This window comes from Lygodium microphyllum, chromosome 9 (genome assembly GCF_053477565.2).
Source record: "Lygodium microphyllum isolate KBCC chromosome 9, Lygodium_microphyllum_v1.1.10, whole genome shotgun sequence".
Taxonomy (NCBI): Eukaryota; Viridiplantae; Streptophyta; class Polypodiopsida; order Schizaeales; family Lygodiaceae; genus Lygodium; species Lygodium microphyllum.
Genome location: NC_141143.1, coordinates 90,399,252 through 90,418,366, shown reverse-complemented (window position 1 = coordinate 90,418,366; position 19,115 = coordinate 90,399,252). Strand labels below are relative to the sequence as shown.

General features: G+C 37.4%; 1 protein-coding gene across 5 annotated transcripts in view; it reads left to right on the top strand.

Annotated features, from left to right (window-relative positions):
* Window positions 1-18,134: 18,134 nt before the first annotated feature.
* LOC148031276 (uncharacterized) overlaps window positions 18,135-19,115 on the top strand; it is a 60,847-nt gene continuing 59,866 nt past the window's right edge. For 3 of the 5 annotated variants that reach the window (XR_015691869.1, XR_015691868.1, XM_087684794.1), the window contains exon 1: window positions 18,136-18,629. Coding sequence is in view for 3 of the 5 variants with exons in the window: in XM_087684794.1 (XP_087540920.1) it covers window positions 18,531-18,629 (99 nt within the window). In the remaining 2 variants the exon portion in view is untranslated. Of the gene's footprint in view, window positions 18,630-19,115 lie in introns of all 5 variants that reach the window. The other 2 variants (XM_087684793.1, XM_087684792.1) reach the window with 1 other exon arrangement.

The following is a 19,115-nucleotide window of genomic DNA, read 5'->3' as shown; positions in this document are numbered from 1 at the left end:
TCTAACAATTGTAAATGCTTCAGTTGATGTGTAGAGCAGGTGGTGGTGGCGCTGGGAAGCACTAGGCGATAGCGTGTATTTAAGTTATTTAGAAGAAATTATCATTTTTGATGGGCGTGGCGCATCTTAGGCATGGCACCAATATTTATTTTGACGTGCGTATTTATTAAAGCACTTGACACATATTTATTATTTTGTATGCGCATGGGCGCACAATTTAAATATTCGTTATTAGACATTGTACTTGGGCACAGCCGGACTCTTTGGGCACCCAACCGCTTATTCTTTATTTGGACAAAAGCAAACACAAAAGCTAAAGTGTGCTAATTGTAAATTTGGGCTATTTTTGAGCTTAAAGATTAATAATATATTAAATACATGCTTTGTGGAGCGCTCACACAAGGCATGGGGGGAGATTGTACCCAATTAGTCTTCTTGGTTTATATCGTGCAAATTTTCTCTCTTGGTTTTTGAGAAAAAAGTAGAGTTCTTTGTTCTTGGGGACCTTCACATGCTCGCTACGTACGCATATGGCATCCGATTTGCGCACCAGTGGTGGTATCAGAGCGAAGCTGAGATTGAGGGCTTCCAATCGCATACATCTCACGTGAAGGCAAAGCTCTTGGAATGATCGAGCTCTATAATCAATCTCACGGCAATCCGTCAATATCAGCGTGTTCCTGGTGGTGAAAAACCCCCTACCATACCCTCTGATTGTGAAGGACCAATTGCATGAGGCGGAGGACCAACATACAAACTCCCACATCAAGTCGCTTGTTTACATATAAGCAAGAAGAAGAAGAAGTTTATAAGTTTATAAGCACTTATGTCTTAAGTATAATATAAGCTTTAAAAGCTTATAAGAGCTTTAAGCTCTTCGAATTTTAGTGTTGCTGCGGGAGTATGTCGCTATAGACGATGGCATAAAAAACACCCCCCCCCCCTCCATGTTGTCAACAAAAATGGCCCCATATATCTTCTTAAGCTTAACAAGCTTAATCACAATAGTCATAAATTATATCTTCTATCATAGGTGTTCACACTATTTGAACTCCTGAACTAGTTTGAAGCTTCCAGCTGCTTACGTTCACACTGGTTAATCCTGAATCGATTTTTGACTTCTTTGCAAGCCCCCATTCGCACCTGCACTCTGGCAAAGCCAAAATCCTAGCACACAGATTGCCATACGCAGTCTACACGGACGAAGTATCCTCTTGGAAGAAAGCGGACATCAATTTCCATAGCCGTGAAGAAGAAAGATCATTAAAAGCCGCTTTTTTTTAATTTAAAAAAAGCAAGCCTTGTAATCTCGAACTTGAGCTACGCTCATCCCGCTAATAGGATTTCGAGTGTGTGAGGTTGTTTGAAATTTTGCAAGATGACCAATCAAAATATGGAAGATTTTATGGCCGAAGGTGATTTACCGGAACCAACAATGGAGCAAAAAATGGACCTAATTATGATGCAACTTCAAGAGGAACGAAGAGCACATCAAACTTTGCAAGCTCAATTGGCCAGTCTGTAGCAATCTACTACTGATCAAGATGGACCAAAATCTGAAGATATTATACGACATACGATCGATGCGACACTTGAAGCGCAATCTATTCGGAAAGAAACAAAGATAAGTAAAAGAAATTTCAATTTTTGTACTTTTAATGGGTCACGTGATGGAAATATTGTACTTACTTTTATCAACCAGTTTGATGATTATTTCCATGAAGAACAGTATGCCGAAAAAGACAAAATTAAGTGTGTCGCTAATCATTTAGTCGACAGAGCATCCTTATGGTGGACTATTGTCCACAAAAGCATTGATTGTCCTACTACTTGGGAGACTTTCCAAAAGAAATTTTTGTAGGATTTGCTTCCACCCCAATTCCACGAAAAAGCAATCAAACAGTGGGATTTTCTATAACAAAGAGATCGCGAGCCTATTTCCCGATATACCGAGCATTTTTTGAATGCTTTATTGCAACTAGGAATGCTCAAAGATGTACCTGAGACGACCCATAAGCACAAGTTTATGTCTGGGTTACTTGGTCACTTCTATGTGAAAGTGCACATGTTCAAGCCAACGACTCTCGAAGATGCAATTGTCTTGGCCCATGATGTTGAAGACAAGATTCGAGGACGAGAGAGGCGACCACGACAATTTTCAAACAATGGTAACTTCGGTACAAAACAATTCAATTCTAATTTTCGAAGATTCAATCAAAACCGTTTTCTTCCATCTTCATTCCGTAAATCTTGGACACGACCCCCTGCTTTACCATCAAACACAAATCCAAATCTTAAGCCATCTCTTCAGCAAAATCCCATCCTAAACTTCCCGCTATTACCAATAATGTGTCTAAAGCCAAATCCATAGTCTGTTATAAATGCCATCAACCTGGACATCTAGCGGCGAATTGTCAATCCAAAAAGCCAACTGTTCACATCAACTATTTGGGAGCGATTGAAGATGAAGACCATGAAGAAATGCCAAATTTCACGGAAGAGACGACGATAACGGCACTACTTTAGATACTTTACCAGGTATACCAAATCTCCATTCTTTATTAACGATGAAATGTTTTGTGCATGGTAAAGAAAAGACTCTTTTACATGATGATGGGAGTACACACGACTTTATTTCTGCAAAATTGGTCAAAGAATTGAAATTACATACTGTTTCTACTCATTATCGCATCAAGGCTACATTCTTAGGCACTAGATACAATGGAACACAAAAAGTGCATAACTTAGAAATTAAAATTGGTGATTATGTTGAACATAGAAATTTCTTAGTTGTGTCTTTGCAATCTAGTGACATTATTCTAGGCATGCCTTGGCGTCATCAGTATAATCCTGATATAGATTATTTCACACATTCAATGAAGATTCATTCTCATGGGAAATAAAGCACATTGCATCGTATGCCCACTTTTGATAATTTTCCATTGCTTAGTCATACACATGCTAAACGTGCATTAAGAAAAGGTAGCAAATCCTATTTAATCTAGGTGAATGAAATTGAAGTTAAGGAAAATAAGATGCATCCTAGGCACACACAATTTCTTTCACAATTTAAACATTGTTTTGATGCTGACTTACCACTTGGTTTACCACCTACACGTCTTGAAGATCATAAAATATACTTAATTCCAAGTTCTCAACCACCATGTAAAGCACCTTATCGAGATAATCAAATTGAACAGAAAGAAATCCAAACTCAAGTTGAAGAATTGTTAACCCGAGGACTCATTAGACCCAGTAGTTCTCCATTTGGTACACCTATTCTATTAGTTAAAAAGAAAGGCAAAACTTATAGGATGTGCATTGATTATCGTGCTCTAAATAAAATCGCTGTCAAAAATAGATATCCGATCCCTAGGGTAGACGATCTTATGGACAAACTACAAGGAGCTGCAATATTTAGCAAAAAATAGATCTTAAATCTGGATACCATCAAGTACGACTAGACACATCTGACATTTTCAAAACTGCATTTAGAACTCAATTTGGACATTATGAATTCCTTGTTATGCCTTTTGGATTAACTAATGCACCAGCTACATTTAGTCGTATGATGAATCGTATATTTTTTCAGCATCAGCATTGTGTCATTGTTTTCTTTGATGACATATTGGTTTTTAGTAAGAATGAAAATGAGCATTATGAACATTTATCTTTGGTTTTGAAATTACTGAAAGAGAATCAATTATATGCTAATCTTGAAAAGAGTGAATTTTTTCAAACACAAATTGAATACTTAAGACATATTTTTTCATCTGAATGTATTAAAGTTGATCCTAAAAAGATAGAAGCAATTTTGAATTGGCCGATACCTAAAAATGTGCACGAATTATGTTCTTTCGTAGGTCTTGCTAGCTTTTACAAGAAATTTGTGAGAAATTTTTCATTGCTTGCATTACCTTTGACAAAATTATTAAAGAAATGTATTGTGTATCATTGGTCTGACAATCAACAAAGTCCTTTGATTTATTGAAACATGCTTTAACTCATGCTCCTGTATTACAACTTCCTGACTTTACTAGACCATTTTTCCTAGTAGTCACTAACGCTAGTGGATTTGGAATAGGAGCTATCCTTATGTAAGATTCCCATTCCATAGCTTACTCCAGTTGCAAGCTTAAACCCTTTGAACTTAAGTATTCTACCTATGATAAAGAATTGCTAGCTATAGTACAAGCTTTACGTCAATGGAAACACTATTTAATGGGATCTGAATTCATGATTAAAACTGACCAACAAAGTATTACACATCTTCTTAGTCAGCCACAAATATCTAACAGACACATTAAATGGGATGCTTTTGTTCAAAGTTTTCATCCACTTATCCAATATCAACCCAGAAAAGAAAACGTCGCTCTGCCAATGCCTTAAGTAGAAGACCGACTATTCATAATATTTCTGTGATATCTTTTGATTCTCTTATCCCTATGAAAGATACCTATGACCAAGACCCTAGTTTTCAATTTGATTGAAATAATTTAATTACCAATAATTGGATTTCAATTAATTCATTGTCTTATGCTAATGGATATATGTTTTATGAGAAAAGGTTGTGTGTAATTGTTCAATTTAGATCATTTGTGTTGCATGAAATTCATTGTCCTCTATATCAAGGCCATAGAGGTATTATTTCTACTTTAAGTACTTTGATTGAAGATTTTTATTGGCCACAGATGGAATCCGATGTTTCTAACTTTGTATCCGAGTGTTTAATTTGTCAAAGAGTTAAGTGACACCATGGTAAGCAATATGGTTTGTTAATGCATTTACCAATTCTCGAAAGACCATGGGAACATATTTCAATGGATTTTATTACAGGTCTGCCTAACGCTCAAGCTAATCACAATATGATTTGGACTATTGTAGATCGATTTAGCAAACATGCATATATTCATTCCATGCAAGAAAACATTAACTGCATCTCAAACTCCTCAATTATTTCTGAAAAATATTTTCACTAACCATAGTTTACCAAAAGTTATTATTTCTGATCGTGATTCTAGATTTTGCAATAATTTTTGGACTACTTTGTTTGCTAACTTGGGAACAAAGATTGATTTTTCATCTGCATTTCATCCTGAAACAAATGGACAAACAAAAGCTACAAACAACACAATCTTAGATCATTTACGTGCATACACAATTTCAAAACCACAAACCTGGGATACACACTTGCATTTACTTTAGTTTGCATACAATAACACACCACATACAGCTACACGAAAAGCACCTTTTAAAATCATTTATGGATATAGATTGCCTACACCTCTTACTTCATTGTCAAACAAAGTTAAAGCTGCTGATGATATTACCCACATGCATGCTACTATTTTCAATGAAGTTAAATATATAATTGCGAAAGCCCAGCAATCATATACTAAACAAGCAAACAAGAAAAGAAAAACTATGAATTTCACAATTGATGATTATGTTTGGTTATGAATTGAAAAGCGAAGATTACAAAGTGTTGAGAAACACCTTGTTGTAAAGTTAGCTCCTAGATTTTATGGACCTTTCAAAATACTTCGCAAAATCAATAACAATGTCTTTAAACTAGAACTACCCCAACACTGGAAAATCCACAACACTTTTTATATTAGTTTGTTACGACCTTTCAAAGTCCAATGACCTGTCCACCCTATTTATGAAAATCCTCCTTTGTTAGAAGAAGAAACTGAAATCCTTGAACCTGTGACTATTCTAGATACCGACTTTCTGACCACATAAACCGACCGTAGATATTGTAGATATTTAGTGAAATTTAAAAATCATCCTGTTGAAGAGGCCCAATGGATGCACGCTCGTAACCTAAGTGCTTACCCCTCACTGCTCGCTCCACATTGAGCTAATAGCAATTGAGGACAATTGCTATCCCACCCCGGGGGTATGATGCCAGGAGGCATATTCCACAGTGGATTCCATGAGGTTTTGCGGTGGATTTCGTAAAATTATATTTATTGTCGGGGCTCGTACACAAGGTGGACTCCTTGTGCGAAAAGTCGATGGGGACACCTGTCCTTTTCGGGCGTCTCGTTAATTTAATGTGCAAGTGGGTGATTCCATAGCAGGTGATTCCGCAAAATACATATTTAAATTAATGGACGTTTATGAGTTTAGAGTGCGCACTCGTATTAAATTAAGATTAGGACTGAGTTCCAACCTATTTATTTATTTTGTAGCTGAAGACTGTTAGGTATTCATTTTTTTCGATTTAATTTTATTATTTTCTAACAATTATGAATGCTTCAATTGATTTGTAGAGCAGGTGGCGGTGGCGTTGGGAAGCACTGGGCGATAGCATGTATTCAAGTTATTTAGAAGAAATTATCATTTTTGATGGGTGTGACGCATCTTAGGCGTGACGCCAATATTTATTTTGATGTGCTTATTTATTAAAGTGCTTGACATATATTTATTATTTTGTATGTGCATGGGCGCACGATTTAAATATTCATTATTGGATATTGTATTTGGGCACATCCCGACTCTTTGGGCGCCCAACCTCTTTATTCTTTATTTGGACAAAAGCAAACACAAAAGCTAAAGCGTGCTAATTGTAAATTTGGGCTATTTTTGAGCTTGGAGATGAATAATATATTAAATACATGCTTTGTGGAGCACTCGCACAAGGCATGGGGGGAGATTGTACCCAATTAGTCTTCTTGGTTCATGTCGTGCAAATTTTCTCTCTTGGTTTTTGAGCAAAAAGTAGAGTTCTTTGTTCCTGGGGACCTTCCGGCACTCGCTATGTACACATACGGCATCCCATTTGCGCAGTAGGTAGCGAAGAGGACATGTTGTACTATAGATGAGACATCTAAAATGGTTTCTACATTATTTCTTTTGGAGGGTATGGAGTATAGGATTTCAAATGTGCGAACAACTCCTAGTAATGTGTGTCCCTCAAGTAGAGGAGATTGTTCTATTGTTAGATGGAGAGAAAAATTAAGCAAGGATAATAATGATTGTTACCTTGTGGCACTTCTTCCCCATCATTGTCGATTTAGCTATTCTCTTGTCATTGATCACCAGCAACTCCTTGTGGAGTTTATGCTCCATATCAATCATATCCACCCCACCCAAGTGAGTAATTGATGCAAATCCTAGTTCCATGGCTACTCCATTAGTCTGAGCTTGTTTTTTCCCATTATACACCTTGGAGGATCCCTCCCCCCTAACTTGCTTGCATGCCCCCATTACTTTCATGTGTGCAAGTGGCTACCACATGTCAACTTTCAAGCAGTGTAAATAGGATTTAAAGCCATATCTATGCATTTATTGAACCTTAATGACCACCTACCTTTCTCCTCATTTGCTCCTCCTCTTGTTTCTTAATTGCTTTAATTCAACTCCTTCCTTTTGGTTGTAAATTTTTGAATCTGAATTCCTACATCAGGACATCAACTTTATGCTCTAGTAATACATATTCATTCTTTTGTTAGTGTACTCATATCTGTTGAGAATCAACAATCACACTCAAACAGCCTCTTTGTATGGAATCTCAGGGTCAAGGATATGCAGGGTAACTTATCCCATATGCACAATAGTGCCTACTGCAGTTTCCTACTTTCCTATAAAGCATTGTACTTGCTTCCTTTCTTAATGCAATGATAGTACTCTTTTCATTTCAGTAAAGTGTCAATGTCATTGTCCACATACACAAGATTGTGTTTATGAGTCCAAGTCTCAATCTTGGAACCTAATTCACTTGTGTAACAAACAGTGTCCATTCCATCATGAGTCTACACTTCTCCTTCCATCCTCCATAGCTTCCGGTTATGTCATGCTCTAGATCCCGCATTTCTAACTTGGTATCAGAGCCCAGTTGGGCATGGCATTGCTTGTCTAGCCTCTCTTGATTCTTCTGAACCTCCATCCAGCTCAATGTCAGCTCATGACTTCATCTCCCAACTCTACTCTCACTGAAGCTTCCATGGCAGCCATAGCCAGCAGCACCCTATCAGATTGAACTGCTTATATCTCACTCCACAGGTCAAATCTCTTACAGCTTCCTTCTGGAAAAGTATTCCCCAACTCATAAAGCTTCTCTGTATCACATCAATCCAGGACATTGGACCATCTGGAGCTCAGCATTGTGAAAATCCCAAATCTCTGTTCTGTGTCTGCCATAGCCAGACAGGACCTACCTTGCTTGGAGCTTCCATAACTCTTCAACCAGGCCATTTCAGCCCACGATTTCTTCTGGAGAGTTGTTCCTCTGCTCAAGGCGTTTCATCTTGGCACAACAATCAATGACATTGATGCTCCCTGGCTCCAGCATTACAGAAATTCGACCACGCTGTCCAGATCTGCGCCGAATCTGTTCGCGGCACCTGCGCGCCTTATACTGACCACGATCTGCACAATCTTCATGGGGCTTTGGTAGCCCATGACATAAGCTTCCTAGATATGTAAAAAGTTTTAAAAATGATGCACTGTAGCTCCTGCAATAAGCAAAAAACCAGGCCCCTGTCTCAGAAACCCTAAATCCACCATAGCCAAAAGCTTCAAAATCTTGACATTTTTCACTGTTTCTCTCACTGAAGTTATCAACAGTGATTTTAATCACTGAGCAATACTCTCTGAAGTTCGTTAAAGTACTGTCACTCAGATCTGACGACATCAGCATCAAATCAAGAAGGGGAAGATCACTTGGAGTAAAAGACTTTTGCAGATTTGGTATTCATTGACACTCAGTTAGTGCTTTTTAGCACTTGTGTCTCTCAATCAATTCTTCTGTTGCTCAAATCTAATAAAGTCTGAAGTTGATTTGCTACTGTTCCCGTAAATCTAACATGGGCAAAGACTCGCCAAATGCTCAATTCAAAGGAGTCGGATTCCACACTTGGCAAACCCGCATCAAGCTCATCCTGATGAAGAAGGGTCTCTGGGCCATCACAAATGGCAAAGAGAAGAAACCTCGGGACGTGGACCTTGCAACTACTTGGCAAAAGAATGATGACAGAGCTCAGGCCATTATCAAATTGGAGCTAGATGACAGTTATATCCATCACGTGGATAACTATGAGACCTCACAGGATACATGGAAAAGACTTGACACCCTGTTCGGTGCACAATCTAAATCATCAAAGTATGGTCTCCTAATTGAATTCTTCAGGCTTGAAATGAAGTCCAGCACATCACTTGCCACACATCTTAATTACATGGAAGGACTCCTAACCCAACTTGCAGGAATCAACATTAAAATGGATGAAGATGTTTGCATCGGTGTTCTACTTAAGAGCTTGCCTCCTGAATATAATAACGTATCAACAACTTTAATCAACATGCCAAATCCTGAACTTGTTGATATCCAGGCATCACTGTTAGAAGAAGAAAAGAAGCTAAAAACTAAAGAAGAACCAAGTACCTCTAGAGATGAGCATGCATTATATGTTGGCAACAGGTACAAAGGCAAGAAAGATCAGCTCTTTTGTGACTTCTGCAAAAGGACCGGACACACCGAGAAGTTCTGCCACGCAAGAAAGAGATCCCAAAAGGCCTATCTAGTCGCAGTCAAAGAAGAAGAAGAAAATAAAGCAAAGGAAGAAGAAGATGAAGATCACCAGGATCGGAAGGACAAGACTCATCAGTCCTTGTACTCTCATAATTCTGATAGACTGTTTTAATAGCCTTGTATTTTCCTTGCCCTAATGTTTCCTGCCATAAGCTTTGTAAACTCCTTATGTAACTTGGCATTACAGTCCCTGTACACTTTGTGAGGCCCCTGTTACAGCCTCTGGATGTCCACCATGTTTATGGTACCCACACTTAGCTTTTTCTGCAACAGCCTCTGGTGTTTTGCCATGTCTGTGGTATACCCACACTTTGCAGGTGGTTCTCATTACAGCCTCTACACACTTTGTGCCTTTCCTAGTTGTGATTGAGGAGGGGTGTTGAGAATCAGCAATCACACTCAAACAGCCTCTTTGTATGGAATCTCAGGGTCAAGGATATGCAGGGTAACTTATCCCATATGCACAATAGTGCCTACTGCAGTTTCCTACTTTCCTATAAAGCATTGTACTTGCTTCCTTTCTTAATGCAATGATAGTACTCTTTTCATTTCAGTAAAGTGTCAATGTCATTGTCCACATACACAAGATTGTGTTTATGAGTCCAAGTCTCAATCTTGGAACCTAATTCACTTGTGTAACAAACAGTGTCCATTCCATCATGAGTCTACACTTCTCCTTCCATCCTCCATAGCTTCCGGTTATGTCATGCTCTAGATCCCGCATTTCTAACAATATCTAGTTTTATATGTGACAAAACGTGATTGTGATGATGTAAAAAATGGTAAAAACTTCTAATGCCACATATGTGTATATATTTGTTGTTTTGTAATTGTACTCATATCTATTGTTGACACAAAAACTTATAACCTCTACTCCCATGGAAACAACATGTGGTTGTGATGACATAAAAGATGGTAACAACTCCTAATACAACATATAATTATAATGTTTATGCATATGGTTGTAAATTGTTTGTTATTATATTAGTATTTGAAAATCCTTCAAAATAATTGTAACTTATGAAAAGTATATCTCATGTTTAGATTATGTTGTAACTTTTCTACATCTTTTCTTTTGTAAGTATTTAAGTCTTTGAACATTGCTAGCAAGTCCTCTAAGGTGCTATTTAGTTGTTTTTTAGCCCCTCTAGGTATAATGAAGTCTTTTGTGATTGGTTGGCAAGTAAGCCCTAAGTTGTCTTAAACATACTTATAAGCTCACCTATATTCAAGCCTCAAATTCTCTACAACTTTTCTTCATATAGCCATGTTGCTTGAAAAAATGTATCTTTTCATATAAAGCCAACCCTTTGCTTGGGTATCCCCCCTTCTTAGATACTCTAATTATTGTTAGTAACTTATTGCAACAAGTGTTAAATGTATTGACTACAATGCTATGTCTATTCTTAAAAATGTAAATGTTGATATAATATTCTGATTTCTAAGGTTTTTATGTTCTCTTCTATTAGAGACTTTATGCCCTTGAGATTACTTTTTTTCTCTTTTTCTTGGATAAACCATTGATCTTTTAACACTTAGTTTAGATTAATATGACACTCATGTACCATTATGTATTAAGATGCATTTGGGAGGCACCATGTAATTTGTTCCATGTTTCACACATCAAAGTTGTTGTATTGACTTGGTAGCACAAATTAAATCAAACTCATGTAGAGTAAGAAGTTACATTAGCAATTATTAGAGCACTACACATGATAAGCTATGAACATTATAATCGATTCCATATTTCAAATGTTGCAGCACTTCTATATGTAAATTGTGTGGCATCACAAATTAATAGTGTAGTCAACTAGACCAATGGTCTAGTTGTGTACACTATTATGGTTGCCTACAATCTTAACTTCTTTAAAATAAGAAAAGGTGAACAAGCGATCAATGTTCATTGTTTAGAGTTCTACTAGGAATATCAATCTACTTTCACATTGCTAGCGGGGCCATTTTACATTCAAGGTGCTACCATTTGATGGTGGTGGTATCTTGATAAAGCTTCAAACACTAATGTAATCCTTCACATCACTTTAAACTTGCACCTCACTATTGTGCTTGCATAGAAAATGTGCAAAATCTACTTTAGAACTATCATCATCATCTTTTTTTTTTTTTCCCATAAGAAAGTTCACGTGAAATGCACAAAGCACATGTAATATTTTTTGCTTTTTTTCCAAGCTACTTTTAGAGTCTTGCATATGGCTTGTAGTCATAAATATGGACTTTGAGCTTGTGATCTTAACAATGTTCATTTGGCTATAGTGCTAGCATTATTGGCACATGCAAGCTTTTGTGCTCCTACGAAAGACAAAGATCATTTCGTTATTTTTGGTCAACATGTTAGCACATAAAGGCTATGACAAAAAAATACTAATTGAAATGTACATAACGAGCACATCTATAACAATGACTTGAGTGAACATAGAATATAGGTACTCACATGTATGGTTAGGGAGTTGGTATTTTATTTGGAAGTCATCTCTAAAGAAAAAAGTATAGATGTGATGCTATGAGATATGTATTTCTTTTTCTAATCGTTTTCTTTTGAATGTACACCAATCTTTAGAACGTTGATGTGGACATCATTATCATCATTCTCTATCCACTTTGTGTGCATGCACATGGTGCTGATATCCATGTGCATAGAGGTGTTGAGAACACATTAATAAGATTAACTTGTACAAGATTAACATATTTAAGTGGCACGCTAACAATCTCTAATTATGCTTAGCATGACATTCATAGATAAGTGCATCAATTTGTACTTTCTTCATAGCTACTCTTTTGATATTTCCTTTTGGGATGCAACCATCTCCAATGGTCGAAGCAGATAATGTTAAGATTGATCAACCTTCCATGTTTTAAAGGATCTCACCATGATCAAAACACAATACAAATAGTTCACAAACTTATCAAATGAAAGGCAAAAACTTTTCTACAAATGGGGCTTATGTGATGTATGGGACATCTATGATCTTTGGGCTACCCAAGCTATTGACACCAAAATTCACTTTGGGATGCATTTGACTTAAAATGCTTGCCTTTCTACCCTAGATCCTAGGTTGCATGGATTTGCATTATGTATTCACAACCTTGGGTTATGAAGATTCACATTGGAGTGTGTTGCTTTGTACTTTAGACCCTACTTCCTAATCCCAATTTGTGATCAACCTTTAACTACTTTCTAAGGTGAGTGCATTACAACTATTACTAGGCACTAAGCACCTAGGTTATGCTTTGCGCAGTGGTATTTGATTGTTCCAATACTTTTGGAAGACCATGGTACTTATCTTTCTTTCTACCACATGTATTGAGAAAAGGCTATGTCATGTAGTAGAAACAAACAAACAACCTCTGTCAATTTTGAAAATCCATGAAAGTGTCAATATGTGCTTAAAACTAGAGCTTCATTTAACCTCTAAAAAAACACTTTCTAGTCATGTGCAAATGAGTTCATCATGTGCTTAATTTACTTATCTTTATAAAACTCCACTTAAATGTGAGTGTGTTTGTAATGTGGATCAATTACAACTAGCGTTCCGCGCGCGCTTCGCGCACACAGAACGCTAGGCCGCTTCGCGGCAGCTTCACTGCCCTGAAGCGGCAATCAAAATTACCATGCTATCGCACGGCAACTTCGCTCAACAATCCATTTCTCATCTTTCTCTCTCCTCTTTTTCCTCCCTCTCTCTCTCCCCTAAATTCCCTATATCTAATTTTCTCTCCTTCTCTCTTTCTCCTCTATTTTTTATTCTCTCTTTTTAAATTTTATCTTTTCTCTCTCTATAATTCTCTCTACACGTTCTTTCTCTTCTTCTTCTTCTTCTTCTTCTTTCACTTTCTTCCCCCCTCTTAGTCTCTCTTAAAGTATGTAAATTTTATCTTTTCCCTATATATAATTCTCACTTTATGTTTATATTCACTCTCTTCTTCTCCTCTCTTTATGTTTATATTCACTCTCTTCTTCTCCTCTCTCTCTCTCTCTCTCTCTCTCTCTCTCTCTCTCTCTCTCTCTGCCCCATTTTCTTCTTCTCCCCTTTCTCCTAATTTTCCTTTTTTTCTTCTCTCCCTCTTTCCCTTTTAAATTTTATCTTTTTCTTCTCTCATTCTCTCTCTTTTAAATTTTATCTTCTCTCTCTCTCTCTCTCTCTCTCTCTCTTCCCCCTCTCTCCTTCTCTCTCCCTTCCTCTCTCTCTCAAAAAATATTTAAATTTTTTAAAAAAATTGATCTTTTCTCTTTTTCCTCATCTCTCTTCCTCTTTTCCTCTTTCTTCTTCTTATTTTTCTTCTCTCTCTCTCTCTCTCTCCCCTCTTCTCTCTCCCCTCTTCTCTCCTTTCCTTCTCTCTCCTCTTTTTTCCTTTTTTTCTTATCTTTAAATTTTTTTCTTTTCTCTTTCTTTTAAATTTTATCTTTTCTCTCTCTATAATTATCCCTGTATTCAAATTCTCTCTCTTCTTCTTATTTTCTCTCTCTCATTTTCTTCTCTCTATCTCTGTCCCCCCTCTCTTCTCTCTTTTCTTTCTCTCTCTCTCTCTCTTAAATTTTATATTTTCTCTCTCTATAATTCTCTTTCTCTATGTTCCCCCTCTCTCCCTCCCTCTCTTCTTTCTTTTTTGCTCTGTGTGTGTGTGTGTGTGTGTGTGTGTATCCTTATTTTAAATTAAAAAAAGTTTCTCTTTTCTCTTTTTTTCCATCTCTCTTCCTCTTTCTTCTTTTATTCTTCTTCTTTTCTCTCTCTCTCTCTCTCCCCTCTCCTCTCCTTTCCTTCTCTCTCCTCTTTTTTCCTTTTTTTTCTCTCTTTAAATTTTTTATTTTCTCTTTCTTTTAAATTTTATCTTTCCTCTCTCTATAATTCTCTTTCTCTCCGTTCCCCCTCTCTCTCCCTCCCTCTCCTCTTCTTTCTTTTTTGCTCTTTGTATATATATATATATATATATATCTCCCCCCCTTATTTTAATTAAAAAGAAAGTTTCTTTTTCTTTTTCTTTTCTCTTACTTTTAAATTTGATCTTTCCTTTCTCTATAATTCTCTCTCCATAATTCTTCTTCTTATTTTCTCTCTCTCATTTTCTTCTCTCTGTCTCTCCCCCCTCTCTCCTCTCTTTTCCTTTTTTCTTTTCTTCTCTCTCTCTCTCTTAAATTTTATATTTTCTCTCTCTATAATTCTCTTTCTTTCTTTTAATCTCTCTCTTTCTTTTCCCCATCCTCTTTTTAATTAAATTCTTCTCCCCTCCCCCCTCTTTCTCTCATGTGTAGAGCCTAGGTTTTCTCATCTCTCTCTCTCTCTCTCAATTAGATTAAACTTTTTAATTTAAAAATTTTAATTAAATATTTTAATTTTTTAAATTTAAAGTTTTTCGAACATAGTTTATCATACACTTTGAGAATGAGAGAGAGAGAAGAAGAAGAAGAAGAAGAAGAAGAAGGATAAAAGAAGATGGAGAGAGAAAGGGGAGAAAGAGGACAGAGAATAGTCTTTTTTTAATTAAACATTTTTCTTCTCCCCCTCCCCCCTCTCTCTCATGCGTAGGGCCTAGGTTTTCTCTCTCTCGCTCTCTCTCTCAAATTAAACTTTTTAATGTAAACTTTTTGTTTAATTAAATTAAGGAGAGAGAGAGAGAGAGAGAGAGAGAAAAGGAAAAGAGAGGAGAGAGGGGGAGAGAGACAGAGAGAAGAAAATGAGAGAGAGAAAACAAGAAGAAGAAGAGAAAGAATTTGAACACAGTAAGAGAATTATAGAGGAAATATAATTTTTAATTAAAAAAAGGGAGGTGAGGGGGAGGGGGGAAAGCTTTAATGAAAAAAGGGGAGGGGAAGAGAAAATGAGATATTGCACGTGAGAAACAGAGGAGGGGAGGGGGTTTTGATTGAAAAATGGAGGTTTGGAAAAGGGGGTAGGTTCGGGAAGCCCTTTGGAGGTTCGGGGCTTTCCGAACCTATAGCTAAAATAATATAGTAGTAAGATGTATCCAAGTAACTATGTCATTAGACAATTGTAGAGTATTGCATTAGTTTCGAAAATAAAAGCAAGCTTCACACACACATGCATGCACAAGTGCACATGTGCATGTGCACGTGCACATACACAAAGGGAGGTGTGTAATGCTATTGTTATGTCTTAAAAATTTTAAAATAAAAAACTCCTAAGCGTTGGTGGTCGTGATGGCCACTACTTATTGGGTGATGCCATGTTAACATGGCAACTGTCATCGCTTTCTTCGTTGCTCCCAATCACGAAATGTTGCTTCTCAATTTGCTTTGAGGAGGGTGGGCATAGGGCAAGTACTAGCTTAATGCAACCTCTGTTCTCTTGAGGTGAGGGACATCTTAGTTGGTGGCTTGGGGGCCATCTCAAAGGCACTATAATATGTGATCAATTAGGGGTTCTTAGTTCTAGCTTTGGAGGGTTGACCAACAATATACATGCCACTCTTACACTATTTTTGACCTTTTAATGTCATGCTTAGCTTTTGACCTTTCCTAGTTCACTTCCTACGTCATACTTTGCTTTTGTTTGCAATTCAACTTGCTTAGATGTGGGTTTCCTAGTCAACCCTAGGCACTGGAGGTGAGTTTCAATCATGGTTTTAAATATCAAAATTGATTTAAAGAACTTTGGTTTCTTTAGTACCTTGTTTATCAATATTAGAACCATGCTCAATTCAAGAAATCTACAATATTTGACACATACATAATTAGTTAAATATACCAATAGCCTACTATAGTTCAAACATGGAAGAGCAATAATTCAAGATTTGAACATGTATCACATGATAACAAGGTGTTAAGATATTAATATTATCATATTATGCCATTGGCTCACAATAAATACTAGAACAAATGTAAGTGCCACTGTACCATATGCCATATATATGTGAACATACAAGTGTTTTCTTGAATTTTGTACATAACCACCATAAGGATACATGCGACATGCCAAAATTGGTAAATAAAGACCAATGTATAAGTATGCATGCAAAATGGATGTTTGCTAGATAAAGGAGATTTAAAAGGAACAAAAAAGGGGTTTAAAAGGATGTTAAAATCTTATAACAACCTCTTGCTTGAAGAGGTTGCTTGTGTGAATGTAAGGATTGGAATATTGAGAAAGCCTTCCTTGAAAGAAATTCATTTAGGAAAGTATACAACTGGACTTATGATTTTGCAAACCATGAAGAGAATTAGAATTCTAATATATGACATCCAAAAAAGCTAGCTACCTTACTATGGAGACTTTGAAATACATAAGCTAGCTACCCTACCATGCCTACACCAAAGTGCATATTCTACTTGATGACTTTTGGCAACTATACAAGCTTTGGAGTCTCCCTAGTATACAAGGTTATTTATAATTTTGCAAAAACATGAAAAAAATCTAACAATTGATGTACCATATAAAAAAACATTGGCATCTTCCACACTAAAATCCTTTATAGGAGGTATCATATGATTAACAAAACTTTTCAATTGACCCTTATCTTAGGGCACTTGAGTGTGTGCCCAAAATGCATTATGGGAGGGGCCGCAAAGGTAGGTTCATACTAAACTAGACAAATTGCCAAGAGGGCAAAGCTCAAGATGACAAAGTTGGAGAAGTCACATGTCCATGGAAAGGTGAGAACATTTGGCTTGTCGCTAGAAAACAATCTACAAGAAAAGTAAAGCACAAGAATTGAAATGCCCCTATTTTTTAACCATCCCAATCCTAGCTCATGGCACACTCCAACAACAATCAAGTGAACGTGAAGGAAGCTTGTCCAATCCAGTTGCTATGTGGCGAGAGTGGTTTTGATAGAAAACATTTTTGGAAGGTGATAAAGAAAATTTCAACATTGATAATTTAGGTCAGGTCACACCTTGGTGTAGTGGAGGAGCCCACTACCACTATAGTTGCACGCAGGGGAAGGGAATAAGGTTATATTATCCTTGGATAGGACTCTCTAAAACTTGTAGAATAAGAGGTGCTATCATTGGGGTTATAGGATAAAAATTTTCAATCTGTCAATTAGAGACTTATAGAACTTATCCACTTACACAAATGTGACTTTCATCCTCTTAGTACCTTTGTGTGAGTAGGTGTGACCACTGCACCAAGACCATGTGTCACAAACCCTCCTAGTGTTGTTACACTTGCCTCTTATAAAATATATTTCTTTATTTTGAAAAGTTCAAAGTTTTTCTTCGAATGTAGTAATGCACTCGACGATGTACCTCGGTTTTTTCGCGAACACTAGGCAAGGCACGGTGTTCATTCACCGCGTGTGAACTGGCCCTAAGGTAGGATGGACTTTGAATGAGAGGACGAAGAGCAGCGTATTTGCGCCCTCGTTTTTGTTGTTGCAAGGGGTGTCCAGGTGGCTGGGGCCGAAGCTCATGTGTCACAAACCCTCCTAGTGTTGTTACACTTCTCTCTTATAAAATATATTTCTTTATTTTGAAAAGTTTAAAGTTTTTCTTCGAATGTAGTAATGCACTCGACGATGTACCTCAGTTTTTTCGTGAACACTAGGCAAGGCACGGTGTTCATTCATCTCGTGTGAACTGGCCCTAAGGTAGGATGGACTTTGAAAGAGAGGACGAAGGGCAGCGTATTTGCGCCCTCGTTTTTGTTGTTGCAAGGGGTGTCCAGGTGGCCGGGGCCGAAGCTCAGTTTAGCAAGATTTGTCTTCTATTAAGAGGTGGGATTGGTAGATCCGCTTGTTGTTATTGTCATCTGTGCTGTGAAACCCCCCCAAATTCCCAATAAGAAATGGAGCGAGATTAGAAATTGAGAGAGAGAGAGAGAGAGAGAGAGAGAGAGAGAGAGAGAGAGAGATTTACGAAAAAGAGAGAGAGAGAGAGAGAGAGATTGCAATTCTCATGGCCGCGCATGCGAGAAGATCACATGATGATCGCATGCAGCGTTGGACGACAGGTTCTCTGGAGACATAAGAAGGCATTTGAGATTTGAGAGAGAGAGAGAGAGAGAGAGAGAGAGAGAGAGAGATGGGATGTTCCTGCAGCTGCCAACGAGTAGTAGAAGATCAACGCTTTTCGGTTTGCTGCTGTCAATGGCGCTCTCATGCTTGCTTCTGTTGTGGACTGGTATGGCATCTATAGATGTATTTTGTACTAGCCTTCTCTCCCGATTGCGCTTTCTTTTCCTTGAGCTGTCTTGATTTCTCGAGATTGGCGTGACTAGCTTCTTCAATCAATTTGTAGGCGCTCCCTTTTAAGTTGTCTGCAAATTGACATGGAGCCACTTATTCTGTCTATTTTCTTGTTCATTCTCCCCCGTAAGACACTTGGACGGACAGTGTAAAGAACTTTGCTGTATCCTACACGGACACTGTGTAAGAACTTTACTCAAGTTTATGGTAAACACTTGGACGTGCCTGTACAGTGCTCCGTGTACAGAAACTCCAGAGTGACACTGTGCAATTCACTAGCATGGTGTTTGCCGTACAAACACTTGTATGTGTATTCTATAGAACTTTAATGAGACATGGCTGATTTAGCAGCATTGGCCATTGTAAAGATACGTGGAGACGTACTGTATAGAACTTTAATGAGACATGGCTGATTCACCAG